Source organism: Etheostoma cragini, chromosome 8, assembly GCF_013103735.1.
Source record: "Etheostoma cragini isolate CJK2018 chromosome 8, CSU_Ecrag_1.0, whole genome shotgun sequence".
Lineage (NCBI taxonomy): Eukaryota > Metazoa > Chordata > Actinopteri > Perciformes > Percidae > Etheostoma > Etheostoma cragini.
In genome coordinates, this window is record NC_048414.1 from 1984051 (window position 1) to 1998930 (window position 14880).

Consider the following 14880-nt stretch of genomic DNA (forward strand, 5'->3'; position numbering starts at 1 on the left):
ACACACACACACACACACACACACACACAAAGACAGACACACACACACACACAAACACACACACACACGTTGCCTCGCCCATCACTTGTTCTCTGCTATGATAATTCCTCCTTTTAGCTCCTTTAACACGTGTTTTTTTTTGAAAGGTTGTTTACGGACGTGTGTGTAATTGTGTCTCAAGCCTCTTCATCTTCAAGGAAACCCTGAAAGCCGACGTCCGGCTCTCACGGGACCTCACTGGCCGGTTCACAGGGTGTGTAGACAGTTCAAAACAAAGTGCTCGCGCATCGCATTAGAGCTTTCGTTAGTGTTGAGACAGATTTCCTTCCTTTCAGGCAGCCATTTGTTTCAGTTCCTTTCCATGAAAATAAACCTGTTTGGCACAGTGAATGTAGGCTATTTATCGGTTTTTGCCATGTGCTGATAAAGCACAACGCTTGCCGCTCATTTAAAAGTAGCTTATCAATTTTCATGGTGCCTGAGGTTTTAGTTGACATGGGGCAAGTTCAATCTCTGTTTCCTGGTTGAACTGGACAGGTGTTTCCATCCCTCACCTGTTCGTCAGAGATGGCCACCGTGTTCCTGAAGACGATCCACTCGACAGTCTCGCTGCAGGGCGGCGTGGTCAGAGAGCCGTTGTAGATGAAGTACTTCTCCGTGGAGTTGGGCAGGAGACCTCGTGGGGCGAACGGTAACGCCTCTGCGCTCTTTCCTGGACGCCAAAAGGAGACAGATTTAAATGCAAGCATTACAGAAGGAGACGCGAAGAGAGGAGACGGAAAGAAGACACCGACGTACCGTATCGGCTCACGCTAGTGATCCCGTCTATGATGGCGGCGTAGTTCATATTCTCCTCGTTGCTCGTCTGTGAAAAGAAAACCAACGGAATTAAAGCTGCAGGGGCTTTTAAATAGTGAATCTGAATTTATTCTTTTTTTTTTTTTTTTTTTTATACTGCTTTAATTTCTAGAGCCCGACTGATACAGTTGGGTTTGAAAGTTTGGGCACACCAAGTAAAACTTTGTATAAATGTGCATAAAGAAGCCAAGAAAAGATGGAAAAATCTCCAAAAGGCATCAAATGACAGGTTAGACATTCGTATAGTATGTCACAAAAAGTTAGATTTTATTTTCATCATTAACACTTTCAAAATAACAGAACCCCCCCCCCCCTTTTCTGTTATTGCTGTTAGTTTTCTGTCATTTCACATAAACTGGCGAGGGCCTCGCCCTTCGGGGTCCCGAGACCCGTCCTGCACCCAAACGCGTTAAATACACCAAACAAGTCCCCATGACTCGAAGGACACCACAAGGCTTAGGGCAGGTTAGGGTACTTATGGTTTCTTTTGTGTAGGTTGTATTGTATAATCCATTTATTTATTTTTTACCAAACAATATTATTGTATATAATGTGTATTATTTGTTAGTATCTGGGCCCCTTTTACACAAACCCTTGTGTTCAATCAGTTTTTTCAATGTTTTGGTTGTCTTTTTTAACACTTTTGTGGCTTTTCCACAAATGTTTTTGCCACATGTGTCAAGGTTTTTGTCACTTTTTTTCAAAGTTTTTTTTACCCACCTTTTGACATTTTTGTGTTTTTTCTCCTACGTTTTTGAAGCTTTTTCTGAAATGTTTGTCTCTTTTTTCAACATTCTTTTATAATCTTTTTTTTTTCTCCAAATGCTAGAAAATTGAAGAAAACTTGCGAGGAGCATTGTAGGCAGCCCTCCACATTCTTTGTTTAGACTATTTGGAATAGAAACTTTTTGAAAATTGGTCAAATTCGACCTGAGGACAACAGGACGGTTCAATAGCTTACCAGGCGGTCCAGTTTCACATATCTGCATTCTGTGGTATGATATAAATTGTCATTTAACTTTTGTAAATAAACTGACCCTTGAACCTTGAAAGACGAATCGATTAGTTGGAGCACTAATGCACCCCGCACCCTGTTCCTTCCCCCCTTTCTACCTGCCTACGCACGCGTTGAGGGGCTGCTCCTCACAAAACAGATTCAGAGAGAGGTGTCTGTTTAGGGGAACACAGGAGAGAAATACCTCCCGTGCTCGCTGGACAATACTGTCTTTTTCTGTAAAAAAGTCGCCAGATTGTGCGCTAGTTGCTTTAGTGAAAAAAGGTCGGTAAGTTGGCGACACTGTTTTCACGGAGACAGACGCTATGTGAGGGGATGGGAGGGGCTGTGCATGTATATGTGTTTGTGTGTGTGTGTGTGTGTGTGTGTGTGTGTGTGTGAGTGTGTGTGTGTGTGTGTGTGTGTGTGTACAGTGACAAAGAGAGAGCTGGTGTGAGTGACATGAAGCTGCAGTTGTGAGTATTTACTCAGGCTTCATGACAGGCGGGAAGTGAAACTTTTATGGGAAAAGCAACAGGCTTTGATGTCAGATCCAAAAACACCAAAGTGGGCGTGCATCACCTAAACCAGTCTGACAGGAGATCAACACGATCCATGTTCAGTCCACACACATAAATATTATTGAGAGGTAAAGTAAAGGACTGTGGCTTCTGTATGGGTGTTTGGCTAAACCAACCTGGGAGGATTTGGTACAACCTTTCAGATAGTTTGCACTATACATTTGCCAAACTAGAGAGAAAGTACGACCATACGGCGAGGCCAGATCCAAACCCAGGACTTTCACCTTCCCAAACTAAGCCACCACACGCACTAGCATTTTGGAGAGTTCAAAACGTTGAAGGCTGGTTGCCGGCTTGACTGCACAATGAATCGCAAATGCATTTGTATTGTATTGAATTAGCAATATGGACCAGTGCAATATCCAAATCGCAAGGGTGGGGGGGGGGGGGCAATATTTGTTAATGGCAAAATACAGTGGCTTGAGAAAGTTTACAACCCCCTGCTAAAGTTGATTATAAAGAGGAATAAAAAAACATCTTTTGGAAATTGATCTTAATGCCTTAATTCAAAAGAATTTGGAAAATCCAACCTTTATAAGACACCAATTGTCTTTGTGAATGAATAATGTACTGTAAATAAATAAATGTTCTCCATAAGTATACACCCCCCTATGTTAACATACAGGGGCATAAGTATACACCCCCCTATGTTAAAATACAGGAGGCATAAGTATACACCCCCCTATGTTAACATACAGGGGCATAAGTATACACCCCCCTATGTTAAAATACAGGGGCATAAGTATACACCCCCCTATGTTAACATACAGGGGCATAAGTATACACCCCCTATGTTAAAATACAGGGACATAAGTATACACCCCCCTATGTTAACATACAGGGGCATAAGTATACACCCCCCTATGTTAAAATACGGGGGCATAAGTATACACCCCCCTATGTTAAAATACAGGGGGCATAAGTATACACTCCCTATGTTAAAATACAGGGGCATAAGTATGTGCGGCTGTGGCTCAGTGGTAGAGCGGTTGCCTGCCAATTGGAAGGTTGGTGGTTCGATCCCCGCCCCTGCAGTCATTGTCGAAGTGTCCTTGGGCAAGACACTGAACCCCGAGTTGCCCCCGGTGCTGAGCATCGGCGTGTGAGTGTGTGTGAATGTTTATCTGATGAGCAGGTGGCACCTTGTACAGCAGCCCCGGCCACAGAGTATGATTGCGTGTGAATGGTGAATGTTCCCTGTAGATGTAAAAGCGCTTTGAGCAGTTGTTAAGACTGGAAAAGCGCTATATAAATACAGCACATTTACATTTACATTTACATGTATACACCCCCCTATGTTAAAATACAGGGGCATAAGTATACACCCCCCTATGTTAAAATACAGGGGCATAAGTATACACCCCCCTATGTTAACATACAGGGGCATAAGTATACACCCCCCTATGTTAAAAAACATAGGGGGGTGTATACTTATGCCCCCTGTATTTTAACATAGGGGGGTGTATACTTATGCCCCTGTATGTAATACATTATTCATTCACAAAGAAAATTGGTGTCCTTAAAAGGTTGGATTTTCCCATTTGTATTAATTAAGGCATTAAGGTCAATTTCCAAAAGATGTTTTTTATTCCTCTTTTTAATCAATTTTAGCAGGGGGGGGTAAACTTTCTCAAGCCACTGTATGTGTTAAACTGTTCTGAATGACGTATTGGGGGGCTGCAGAGACGTCCAGGCCTACAAATCCTATCCTACAAACTAAAGAAAAACATTCTTTGTTTGGGACAGATCCTTGCATGAATCACAAGATATTTAATTTTAATTTCTTTATATTTTCAATGAAAATGAGAATTATTAATACAAAACGGTCATTCCCTCCAATGTCGTGAATCAAATCGCAGTATCAGTCCAAATGTTCGCAATTAGAAATTCTCCTCATATCGTTCAGCCCAGGTTGCCAGCTGGCAGCGCAAGATTTATTAGCTCCTTTGTGCTGTTTTGTAGTTTTCCCACCCTGCTCTCCGCCCAAAAACATGCACACAGAGCCTGCAGCTTCACATCTGAAGTTTTTCTGAGTTTTGTTCCAACACGGCCTCTGTCAGTTCGAACACGCCAACCCGGCCGGAGGCAACGCGACTGCACAAAGCCAAACAAAGGGAAGGCATGCATGTGATGCTCGCTACGAACCCTGGCAGCGAACACAAAACACACACACACGAGAGAAGATATGAATCGAACACTCACTAAGGTGTTACTGCAGCATACTGCTGACACCACGGAGAGACTTTGATTCATTCCCTCAGTCTGACTTTTTCCATCTTTCTCCAACACAAAGTCCCCCTGTAGAACCATCTGTGTTTTAAAGCTGCCAACTGTTCTTTTGGATTTCTGGTGGGCTGGTTAAAGCAGACATTCTTTTGTGAAATAAGCACCAACCTAAACTCCTGTGTTTTGCACATGAGTAGTGCTCTTCAAGTAATGGTTAAAGTTTCAAACCGTTAGCCCGGAGCTAACCACTGTCAGCCCTCACCACACCAGCAGAGTTCATTCGGACTTTTCAGGACAAAATTAAAAATGTTTTTCAAAAAACAACAACTAACAAAACTTTAGGCTTTTCACAGGGGCTTGAACTGCATGTATTTATGTATGTTTGTATGTATGTATGTATGTATGTATGTGTGTATGCACATACATGCATACATGCAGTATGTATGTATTGTATGTTCATGTATGTTCATGTATGTATTGTATTGTATGTACTGTATGTTTTATATGTTTTGTATGTACTGTATGTATGTAAGTAAGTATGTATGTATGTTTGTATTTCATATGTGTGTGTGTGTGTGTGTGTGTGTGTGTGTGTGTGTGTGTGTGTGTGTGTGTATTGTAAACCCTGAGTTAAAGTAAAGGCTGTTTTACGCTTCTGTGTCAAATCGACAGCGTTCCCCTGCAGACCCCTCTGCGTCGCCGCGAGCCTCCGCCATGGATCGATGTGCACCTCCAGAAACTTGGAACTCAGCGTTGATGCGAGTGCCGTGATTGGTCAACTTGTCCTGTGTGTCGAGGGTCGGTGTTTCAAGCAGCCCACTGGGGGAGTGGCATCACGCTAGTTCTCGGGCATATTTTGATTACAATGACGGGGTTATCCATTTGTAAAGTGTCTATATGGCAGTACGTTTTGAAATAAGCACTTCGCCAGCAAGCAGTACTTTAAGGGGAAGTTGCGCTAAAGTTTGCTTGCTAACATAACATAAAGTGGCCGGCAGACACCTCGCAAATAACCTCAGACTTATATTCTGGTTACAGTAACTAGGTCAATGGATTTTACTGTGTCTATGTCTCGATGCTTTTTACAAAATCTTAGCAAGAAAAAGCTAAACAAGTGAGATTAATATTTTAGCACGACAGTCTATGGAGTACCGCTTCGGTGGAGAGCAACACAGACACGGGAAACACCCCCTAGCGTTAGGGCGGGGCTGCGTTGCATCGCAACCCCACCCTAAATAAAACAGCCTTAAAGCTAGTCTGTCCCAATGGATGCACACTGCTGAGATTAAGCCTGACATGTTATTCCCACCTCAAACAGCACGGCGAGTGCTGTGATTCTGCCTCCTGCCTTGATGGTTTCGTCCAAAGAGTCAAAGCGATGGGCCTCATAACAGTAGATCTGCATCTGGGGGAGAGAACAGAGAAGGGGCGGTAGGGGTGGAGTGGGAATCCGGAAGGTCGTGAGTTCAAGTCCCCGTACAGACGGAAGTACGGAGTGTGGATTGGTAGCTGGACTGTGTGTAGTGTGCAATAACAACAGTGGATAGGCCACACGCCTTTGGTGTGATAGATCTGGATTTGATTGGGAGTTACGTTGGACAAAAGCGTCCCCTAAATGACATGTCATTTACGATGGAATTATGTTAAATCGAGTGAGGCTTCAGAAGAAGAGCACCAGATCTTATAGAAAATCAGGTGTAGTAAAAGCAAAGAAAAGTCCACTAACCAGTGATTGGTGCGATAATACTATCTTTCAACTTAGACATTGTCATAGTCATTTCTTTGGTTGAACGGAATATATACCAGGAGGCAGAAAGTAACTAATTACCTGCGTTATTGTAATTCAGTAGTTTTTTGTTGTTGTTTCCTTGTTTCCCTTTTTCTTTCCTGATCTTTTAGTTGTTTCCTTATTAAAGTAGTTTTGAAAAATCTGTAATCCATTTCCGAGTGGAAATAAAAAAACCAACATTTTTTTACCAACATTTTTGTAGCTTTTTTCAACATTTCTTTTGTCTCCCCCACCCTTTCCCTCCCTCCACTGTTAAAAAGTAACTAAGTTACTTTTACTCCGAGTAATCGTAGTAGTCATATCGGTCATTTTACTCGTACTTTCAAATTTCATCAAACTAAAGTACTTTTACTTCAGTAGAATCTTTTTGTACTCTTTCCACCTCTGCATATACCTATTACATAAATAGTTTTTCTTTATGTGTCCTGCCAGTTAATAATACTAAGAAAAAAATGCATTTCTAAAACAGCTTCTATTGTAGAAGGCCGGTAAAGCTGGTTTAACTGAGGAAAAATGTTTCTTTCAGGTCTGTAAAACCTCAGGTCTGAACAACAGACTGAATGGACTCAAGCATTACATAATATTAAACATGCAAGAATATTCCTGAGCTTTAATTTGTTACAAAAGGGGACTACCTCCAGAGGGTATTTGACTCCATCCAGACTGTGTTCGGAGCCGTCTGAGGAGGCGTTGCAGCGCCCCCAGTGGAAGGTGATGCGTCCGACTTTGAACTTTGACCTGAGACCTCCTCCGCTGACGTAGAACTCTCCGTCCACATTGACCGCCACTGAAAACAGCAATCACAAGAGTAATTAGACGTGTGACCCATAGGAGGTTATGCGGTTTGTTTGTCTGACTGTCAGCAGGCTAACGGAAGAACTGCTGGCCAAACTTCCAGGAAACTTGGTGGAAGGGTGGAGCCAGGGCCAAGGAAAAAGCCCAAAAAGTCATGAGGACAACAGAAAGAAATCAATCATCACGTGCGAACGAACCTTACCACCGAGATCACTGATCTGTCTTCTGCTTTTAAAGCTTTGAAGGAAACACAGACCGACCTCAAAATAATGGATTTTAAACGTACAGAAGATCAAAAGATAAGAGCTCGCAAACCACACAATGCTCCGCTAACACCATCAAACAATGATTTAATCAACAAGGGGATCTTCTTCAGGTCGGCCTTTGTTTGACCGGACAATGGATCGCCTCGAGGGTCGAAACCTTCTTTGATGGTCTAATAAAGGTGGAGCATTTCTCAGTCCTTTCATCTTCTGTACTACAATGTACATCTCCGCCCACATACTCCAAAATCAAACCAGCATAAAACTATTGTCTTGCGCAGATGATATATTTTTCATGTGAGCGCGGTGCAGAAATTCAGTCTTTGCAGAAACCTTGAATTGCTTAAAGTTGTTGATACTTTACGGACTTTTAGGTTGGAATTCATTCCACTGCGTTGATCTGAGGCCCTGTTTACGCACGTACATGGTTAGAGACATGTGATTTTTCTGATTGGCTAACGGGGGCTGGAGCTTCTTGTAACACTGCCACCTACAGCTTAGGTGTGGTCTTGAAGGTATGGACTGCATACAGTGGGGCTCGAATGTTTGGGCACCCCAGGTAAAAATCTGTATAAATGTGCATAAAGAAGCCAATAAAAGATGGAAACATTTCCAAAAGGCATCAAATGACAGATTAGACATTCGTATATTTTGTCACAAAAAGTTTGACTTTATTTCCATCATTTACGCTTTCATAATAACAGAAAACAAAAAAATGGCGCCTGCAAAAGATTAAGCACCCTGCAGAGTTTCTAGCATTTACCGCCCCCTTTGGAAAGCTGAGACCTGACAGCTTCATGGATTGTTCCCAAATCTTCCCCGAGGCCTCCTCCCATCTCGGTGGACCAATGAGGTTAAAGTAGAACTTTTTGGCCGGAATGACCAAAGGTACGTTTGGAGAAGAAAGGGCACGAAATTTAATGAAAAGAACCTCTGTCCAACTGTTAAGCATGGGGGGGGCAATCATGCTTTGGGGTTCTTTAGCAGCCAGTGGCACAGGAAACATTTCAACATTTTTGAGTAGAAGGAAAAAATGGATTCAATACACTTTCAGCAAATTTTGGACGCTAACTTGATGCCATCTGTGAAAAAGCTGAAGTTAAACAGAGGACTGCTTCTAAAAATGGATAATGATCCTAAACACAGCTCAAAATCCACTGTGGATTACATCAAGAGGTGTAAACTGAAGGTTTTGCAATGGCCTTCACAATCTCCTGACCTCAAAATAATTGAAAATCTATGGACAAACCTTTAGACCTTAAAGGAGCAGTGCGTGACAGACAGCCCAGAAACCTCAAAGAACTGGAAGACTTTTGGAAGGAAGACCGGGCGAAGATACCTCAAACAAGAATTAAAGACTCTTTGCTGGAAAGTTCTTTTTTTAAATATTCATTCATCAGAATCATTTACAATGACAAATAAATGATTGTGATAAACGAATATTAACAAAATATAAACGGACGGACAACCATGTTATGAGAGTAGGTGTCGCATAGTCTGTCCACCAGAGGACGCTCTACAACGTCCCTGTTAGTGATGGCGTTGCATAGTCTGTCCACCAGAGGACGCTCTACAACGTCCCTGCTAGTGATGGCGTTGCATAGTCTGTCCACCAGAGGACGCTCTACAACGTCCCTGTTAGCAACACTGATTATTTATTTTTTGTTATTTTGTTTTTGTTCAAAGGACTTTAAGTTTCAGATCTTAAGTTTGTATTTTTATACACTTTATTCAACGAAACCTTAATATATTTGAATGTTCTGTTGTGACAAAAAAACAAATTATTATATTATTTTAGTGAGAACTTATAAATAACTACAAATAACTAATGTTAGGTAAATTTGTTTATGTTTTGTAACGCTTTTTAAAAACTATATATACCGGCTGATCTATCGACGTATCGGATTAAAAAAAAATTATATTTGTATCGGTATCGGGCTTAAAAATCCTTTATCGGTCGGGCTCTATTGTGTCTTATGTTGTATTATTTTTTCATTAAAATCTAATTTCCCACCGAGGAAGAGCAAATATTGACCCAACTTGGTGCTGAATCACTCCTGTTGAAAAGGTTGTTTGTCCCGTATGAAAAGGCATTAACAGATCCATACGCACCAACCATCACCTTCTCTACTCAAACTGAGATCTTAATTATGTTGTCAAGTAGCCCCAAAGCTTTGAGAGAGCAAGCATGGATGGCAGTTTGCATGTTTTTTTAAATATACAGAGAAATAAGAGGAAACTATTTGAAACAGACTAGGTTTACATGGTTGCAGTGGTTTAAAATGTAGACTAGCTTTGGATTCCACTGTTGCATTTTGCATGTTTGTTGGAAGATAAAGAGTGTTGTGGAAGTTTCTTGTAACAGCGAAGGGGGAATTTTGTGTTGGAGACGAGACCTTGTTGAAACAAAATAAAGACAGGCTGCAAACTGAGTTAACGGTTCAAGGTATTCGGTAAAAGGGTCTGCACAGAACAATCAAATGACAAGAACAGTCTTCACAATGAACAGAGTTCCAGAGTGACCAAAGCTCTGTGTGCATACACTCAGTAATCCACTTCTTTATATTCAGCCCCCCCAGAAGAAAACCAACCCTTGTTTGGAAACCAGTTTAATCTTAAACATAACAATTAATGGACCTCAGGCAAACAGTTGGAGCTCTTAGGTATGTCTGAATATGCCCCTCGTGTGTCAAGTTTCTTGACCGGTCATTCTACCTTAGCTGAAAAAGGACATCTAGTCTCTTTGGATAGGCCATGGTCTCGACCTGGGACCTGAAGAAGGGCAAAAGAAGGGCAGCTGTGTATTATATACCTGAGTTATGTCTTGTGTTTGTACCATTGAGTTTTATAAAATGCTTTGGTTTAATCAGAGATGTTTTGGTGTTCCGAGTTTTCCGTCGGTGTTTGATCACGGACCCGACTCCAACACTAGTGTGGATCATCATGTAATCATCAGTGGGGGGAGAGAAGTATTCAGATCTTTTCCTTACGTAAAAAGTACCACACTGTTAAATTCAACAGGTACAAGTCCTGCATTAAAAATGTAACTGAAGTAAAAGTCTAAATATCATCAGGAAAATGTAGTATTAAAAGTAAAAGAAAAATCCTTCCATTTTAGAAAGTGTAAAGTATCCAAACAGGTGTGTGTTTGATGGTTTGTAAGTCCCAGTTGGACTCGTAGGCCGTTATATTGTTGGCTAGTTTCATTCATAATAAAAACATCAGATTTCATAAACTACATGTCTTTTGTCTGCAAAAATTGCAGGTGTAGAGTAGTGACGTAAAAACTACAACATCTCTTAGGGCGGCCCCTAGCACACCCAGTAAGAGCGGTTTTCCCATGTTGGGGCCCGGGTTCGAATCCGGCCTGCGGCCCTTCACTGTGTGTCATCCCCCCATCTCTCTCCCCCTTTATCGTCTATCTACTGTCACTATAATAGAGAGAAAAGCCAAAAAAAAATAATCTTAAAAAAATATTTCTCTCATGAAAATAAAAGACTCAAGTACAAGTACCTCAATATTTGTACTTAAGTACAGTACTGGAGTAAATGTACTTGAATTCCAACACTGGTGATCTTGAATTCCATGTAAGCACTGTTTCACTTTACTGTTACACGTCTTGAGGAAGGTCCTCGGAACCGAAACATCGAGCGACCAAATGAACTAATGCAGAGCTGACTTAGTGTGTAGAGGAACTTTCTGTCTTTTTTCTTCAGAACTGGTTTGCAGTCTGTGCCTTGAACCTTCTCTGGGCCCATTTGTGGGCTGATAAAAACAAGTTAAAGTGCTGTCGGCCTGAATTGTGCTCAGCTTGTCCACCAAACATCTTCGTTAATGAAAGCCTTTGGTGCAGCTGGCGGCCAAACAACAACTACAACAGAGTGCTTCTTATGTCGCGGAGAGTCCCGTTGCTAAGAAGCACCGGACTCGTCTGTCTGGAAGCGTCTGGAAAGGCGGGACGGGGATCCCTCTAGTCTACAATTTCACTTAACAATCACCTTGAAAGCGCACTGAACGTTATTGTGTGTCACACCACTTAGAGAGAGTAAATGTATAAAGGTTCTCAATCCTGTCAGATGACAAAATGGTAACTGTATCCTTTACAATAGGACACCACTGGATGAAGAAAAGGCCCCATCGCTCATTATCTGTCTGGGAGAAACCGTCATGAGAATTACTGAAGGTCGGCACTTTAAGACGGGAGTGAAGGAGAGACGAAAGAGGGAGGAAGGAAATAAGGAAACAACTTTTAAGCTCACATAGTCACTTAATAAAAAAACTGCTTTAGAAATGGCTGTCGATGCTTTAATATCACAACACTTATTCTATCTTTAAAGACTGATTCTAGGCTCTGTGGCAGTAGGACGAGTTGGAAAGCACTTTTTAAAATATTACTTCCACTCCAGAATCTGTAGATTTTGTTCTTCTCATATTATGATTATATACAGTTTCAAAATCATATTTTGAACTTCATCTAATGCACAAGGGGGCCCAATATTTGTGTTTTGTTGAAGGCAGAACATGTCTCAAACGATCTGAACTACGTATCATGTTCCTACACAAAGTCTCCTACAGACAATCAGACAAAGATTCATCATCTTTCATCATTTTGATTTCTTTTCATTTTAATAATATTCGAATGAAAGTGATACCGTGAAATCACATCGCAAACGCGATATCAGTCAAAATAATCGCATTCAGATATTTCTCCTCGTATCACGCAGCTCTGGTTCTTACCCGTCTTGCCGTCGTTCTTGATGGTCGTCCCGTCGCTCATCAGGCTCTCCCAGCCGTCGAACCTCAGTTTCTGGTACTGCAGCTTCACCTGGGCCAGGTTCTCCTCGATGTTGATCGGAGACTGCTTGGCGTTGCTGCAGGACGGAAACTTCTTGGCCCAGTTGTTTTGATTTAAAGTTCCTGAAGGGTTAGACAGAAACAAGGGTTCAGATTAAGCTGGTATTGTACCCCCCAACATCAGAAGATTTTATGGTGAGGCTTTAAAGAAAAACACACCCACAGAGTCAGAAAACTAAAGCTAGAAGACAAAGGTTTTATAACATTAATATGTGTTCACCCAGTGGCTAGAAATAGTGATAGGTGTAAACCGAGCCCTGGGTATCCTGCTCTGCTTTTGAGAAAATGAAAGCTCAGATGGGCCGATCCGATATCTTCTTGTGACATCATAAGGGGCAAGGTTACCTCCCCTTTCTCTGCTTTGTCCGCCCAGACAATTTGGCCCATCCATGAGAGAGTGACATCATGGCTTTCAAATGAGCAAAACATGGCAGTTGGCCTGTATAAAAGAGACTTCAGATACAGTATTAGGGGACCACTAAGGTCTATATAAAAGAGACTTCAGATACAGTATTAGGGGACCACTAAGGTCTATATAAAAGAGACTTCAGATACAGTATTAGGGGACCACTAAGGTCTATTATAAAAGAGACTTCAGATACAGTATTAGGGGACCACTAAGGTATGTATCCAAAAAAAAACATGGGTCATGGGACCTTTAATGCCCCGCCCACATCATCTGACTCTCTTTTACTGGGTATTATGTTGGGTATCTACTTTATTAAAGAATTACTTAAAGCATTTAAAGAAAGCTTTGTGTTGGGAGTTTATAACATTTCAATTCAATTAATTATAATAGCAATTTTTATTTTCACTATAAATGCATATTTGGTTTTGAACAATAAGAACTACTAAAACTGTAAAAAGATGACGGCCAATACTAAACTAAAAATATATTACATGAACGTGTTGATGATATTCTCCTTTAATTAGACGACTAACTGATTCTGCAGTGAGGTCTTCCATCCAGGTGTGCTGCTCTGTGAGCTAACGAGCTAATAACCTGCAGCTCTTCTGCTGCACTCTGGCTTTAATCTCAGCTCACGTATTTTATCCTCTATTACACCTCTCATGAGGTTAAAAGCCAAGATTTTTCAATGTTCAAGCAGACGTTTTCTCAAATACAGCCGGCAGCGTTCTGCTAACAACTGCAGCTCAAAAGAAAGAGTTCAGCGTCAGGTTTCCTCTTCGCTTTCAAACACAAAGCGCACGCTGACATGATGGATGGCATAAATACAGTACGGAAAGTGTTACGGCTAAAAACAAATCATCCCTCACAGAGGAGGTCATTCACTCATTTGTGTGTGTGTGTGTGTGTGTGTGTGTGTGTGTGTGTGTGTGTGTGTCAGCTGCAACTCAGGCCACACCAAATAAGTCTAATTCAGCAGCCCATTTCATGTCCAACTGATTTACAGCCTCAAGCATTTTTTTAAAGATTATTTTTGTTGTTTTTTCTCTTTATTAGATAGAGAGACAGTTGTGAAGGGGGAAGACAGAAGGGGGAGGACACGCATCAAAGGGCCGTAGGCTGGATTCGAACCCGGGCCGCTGCAGGACTCAGCCAACACGGGGCGAGTGAGCTGTGGGCCGCCAGCCTCAAACGTTTTGATTCACTTTCATTGCAAAATGAGTGTGAGCAACATGTGAGGTTGTGCTCGTCCATCCCGCATCCTGCTGTGTGACGGAGGACTAACATGTGGATTGGTCCACATCTGCTCAGAGTTAAAGTCTTCCCTCAGTGGACCACAACATCCTGGTTTAGGAGACGAGACACACTGGAAGATGTTTCTGGTGCAGAAGCAGCAGAAGTAGCTGCGCTCCAGTCTAAATGAATAGAGTAATATCACTTCAGACAAGTGTGTTTGTATGCTACTAAATATATTACACGTTTCATTTCTGTAATTCCCCTTCCACACCGATGGTTTAATCAGGGACTGTGTGTTTCAATGAGGTATCCCCACCCCCACAGGTGGAACGTAACAAAGTACATTTGCTCATGTTACTGTATTGAGTAGTTTTGCTGTGTATGTTGTATTTTTCAAGTAGTTTTTAAAATCTAAAATGTACTTGATTACATTTTGAGTGAAGTATTGTATTTCGCTACATTATAAAACCACAACACAAAAAATTTTACGGGATGGTCTGAACTAAAATGGTACATTATACCTTTCGGGGTCTTAAATGTGTGACATGTGTTCTGTTGTTACTATGTGTGTATGCATTTGTTTGGATGTTTATATATTTGTATAGATTTTTCTTTCATTAAAAACTATATAGTTTTGGATTTATGACTCCTTGTCCTATTTTCACTACATAGCAGTACGGAGAAAAAACTAACTTAAATGAAAATTCAAAAAACATGTAGGCCTACTGGGTCCAACACTTTTGTGAGATCTTGACTTTGTTTTGTGAGAACTCTAGTTTTATTTGCAAGATCTTGACTTTGCATAGTCTGTCCACCAGAGGACGCTCTACAACGTCCCTGTTAGTGATGGCGTTACATAGTCTGTCCACCAGAGG

The 14880-nt window shown here is 41.4% G+C and overlaps 1 protein-coding gene across 5 annotated transcripts in view; it reads right to left on the minus strand.

Moving 5' to 3' along the window:
• Positions 1-14880, minus strand: part of ptprz1a (protein tyrosine phosphatase receptor type Z1a) — a 105285-nt gene that overhangs the window by 51141 nt on the left and 39264 nt on the right. For all 5 annotated transcript variants that reach the window (XM_034880217.1, XM_034880216.1, XM_034880218.1 and 2 more), the window contains exons 3-7: positions 12244-12423; positions 7084-7235; positions 5969-6064; positions 799-865; positions 555-712 (exon numbers count right to left, since the gene is read on the minus strand). In XM_034880217.1, the coding sequence (XP_034736108.1) occupies positions 555-712; positions 799-865; positions 5969-6064; positions 7084-7235; positions 12244-12423 (653 nt within the window). The remainder of the gene's footprint in view (positions 1-554; positions 713-798; positions 866-5968; positions 6065-7083; positions 7236-12243; positions 12424-14880) is intronic.